The following is a 2724-nucleotide window of genomic DNA, read 5'->3' on the forward strand; positions in this document are numbered from 1 at the left end:
GTTGCTGATGAAGGAATAGGAATGAAAGGTATTAAAGGATTCAGCTCATAATGAAACTCTCTTAACTTCATTTCTCCTAGCTTTGTACAAACATGATGAACTTAAAAGCAATTCAGTGTACATTAATACCTCTTGAGGAAAGAATTGTATCTGATTGCTAGAAATATCCAGGACTCGTAACGATGTGCAACAGCTGATGAGCTAAAAGAGAGGACTGAAAATGTGACTCTATAAATGTCTGATTTCATTTACAGGATTTAATGATTGAAGTTTATTCTTTTGTGCATAAATTCTAGTTAATTTCTTTAGCTGTGAAATGCCAGACGGCAAGCTGGAAGAAAACCATATGTACTGTTTATGAAAAAAACTGCAATTTACTGTTGCAATTGATTATCCTCTACATGTAACACAACGAGAGATGACAGGTGGGAAATTTCCTGAGGAATAAACTTCAGTCGATTGCTAGCTATTCCTAGCGTAGTTAAATTATTCAAGCTATCATTAACATGTAAAAATTCCATAGGATTGTTGTATACATTATATATACCTTGCAATTGCTGGTGGTAAATGATCAATCAAATTTCCATTTAAATTAAGTACAATAACTTCTGTTAAGCATTCTATTGCGGTATTAGATTTGCAATATCAATAAACACAATGGCAAAGTATGCACCCATCTCTCTCATTTCATCAATTATACCTACCAAGAACATCTTCGTCAAGTTGTTCTATTTCATTACTGAACAAATGTATATTGTGCAATCCTGGCATTTCCATAAAACAGACTGGGAGACATGAGAGCTTATTGCATCCAAGGTTAATTGCACGCAACTGCATAATACCCTTAAGGTTACAGAGGATTACTAAAATACTAACTTTTGTGAGTGATTTTAGAGCAGGGGAGAGTCCGTGATCAGTTAGACTGTTGTTTTTGGCTGAAAATTTTGTTAGAAAAGTTAGTTTGGTCAGAGATGGAGGCAAAGCATCTATTTTAGTGTTGTCCAGTGAAAGGGTAGTGGTCTTGCTTCTCAATGCACGTAAAACTACACCATGATCCAGCATAGTGCTTCCATTAGCCGCCATGTTGTTTAGCGGTTGCTATTGGCAACTACCACCCACGACCACGTGGTAATTAATTTTATTAATAGATCTACCGTATTTTTAATTTTACATGAATGGTTGATAATGAATTTCACCAGTTTCTGGGTCTGTGTATGTTTCTGCTCTTTCTATTATTTCACTGACACGGAAAGCTTTGTCTTGAATCTTTTGCTGCATCTCTTTGATCAGGACCAAGTCCCCAACATTGCAGCTTTTCTCGTCATGAACTTCAAACTTTCTCCTTTTTGCAGTGTACTGAGAAAACAATAATGATTTAAACAAATAGGGGATGATTACTTTTAATACTAATGGATGAAGATAGCTCCTAGTCACAGATACTTTTACAGTATTATTTGCTTTACATTTCATGACACGACCAAGAAACATCGACATTTTAATTTTTATTGTGGTCGTGGCTTTAAAATGAGCCACTCCTTTAAAAAGGTGTGGCAACACTATAAAATGGAGGGCAAGTCCAACAGCATAGCCAGAGCTTTGAGCAGTTTGTGGGGAGGTAACGGCAGCTCAAATTTAGAATCAGGACAAACAGATAGTATAGGATCTGGATCTGCTTTTGGACTAGTAAATAAAGCTATTACAATTTATAATTTATTTTTAATTATTATTTTTAGAGTAAAAAGGAAAGGATTGTTGGATTCTTTTTATGTTTAGGACTTGGGATTTTATGCTTTGCACTAGTCAGTGACAAAAATAAAAAGTCATTCAAAAATGTTTAATTATTATAGGCACTGGCATTGACACCAATGATTTTGTTAAAGTCTCGCAAGTTTGCAGCTCTTTTCACCATGGGGAGTCTTTTTAGCTTGGGCAGGTATATATTACAGTTAAATGAAGTGTGTATTGCAGTATTTTATTTTGTGCATAGTTTTTCATTTTTATGGGGTCCTTGGTCACACTTAAAGCATCTCCTCTCAAGAGACAGACTACCATTCACTGCTGTGTATGTTGGAACTATAATAGCGACATTATACTTTGCACTGGGAGTAAGATAAACCAATAATAATTACTACTTTATCATCATTAATTTTGATTTGTTAGGTTCACAGTACTATATTGACTTTATTCTGTGCTGCATTGCAAATCTTAGCATTAATTTGGTAAGATTTATGTTGAACTTTGACAGTTGAGGCAAGCAGTTTAGTGAAGCTACATAATAACTAGGACTAGACTATTGTAATGATCATCATTGCTCTTAGTTTTAGAGAGGAAATGTTGGTATTTTGACAACCCATTTGCCAAAATTAATCCTACAATTTTTAACCATTACGTGCAGCATATGGCCACAAATTTTCCAAGTTAAAACCCATTAGTCATCAAAAATTTAGCAGTAAAACCACTCTACAATTACTAGCTATACACTATTTTGTTGCCGTAATGTACATTGAAATAATAGAGGCTTGACAACTATTGCAGCTCTTTATGGAATGCATATTTGTGCTTAACTGACCTTTACTTTTTGTTGCATAGGTTTCTTGTCAGTTATATTCCTGGTGGAACAACCGGACTCAGTTTTATGCTTAAACTATTTTCTGGATTATGCACAAGAACTGTATCACAAGCAATTGATGCATAAAGCCATAATAGTACATTGTATGTTTAATT

The 2724-nt window shown here is 34.5% G+C and overlaps 1 protein-coding gene across 1 annotated transcript; it reads left to right on the forward strand.

Moving 5' to 3' along the window:
- Window positions 1-1404: 1404 nt before the first annotated feature.
- Window positions 1405-2707, forward strand: LOC100636810 (protein transport protein SFT2-like). Its single transcript, XM_003391504.3, has 6 exons — window positions 1405-1683; window positions 1734-1799; window positions 1848-1933; window positions 1988-2105; window positions 2161-2219; window positions 2590-2707. The coding sequence occupies exons 1-6, from the start codon at window positions 1414-1416 to the stop codon at window positions 2693-2695; spliced, it is 705 nt and encodes a 234-aa protein (XP_003391552.2). The 5' UTR covers window positions 1405-1413; the 3' UTR covers window positions 2696-2707.
- Window positions 2708-2724: the final 17 nt, after the last annotated feature.

This window comes from Amphimedon queenslandica, unplaced genomic scaffold, assembly GCF_000090795.2.
Source record: "Amphimedon queenslandica unplaced genomic scaffold, v1.1 AMPQUscaffold_8689_Cont19370, whole genome shotgun sequence".
Classification (NCBI taxonomy): domain Eukaryota; kingdom Metazoa; phylum Porifera; class Demospongiae; order Haplosclerida; family Niphatidae; genus Amphimedon; species Amphimedon queenslandica.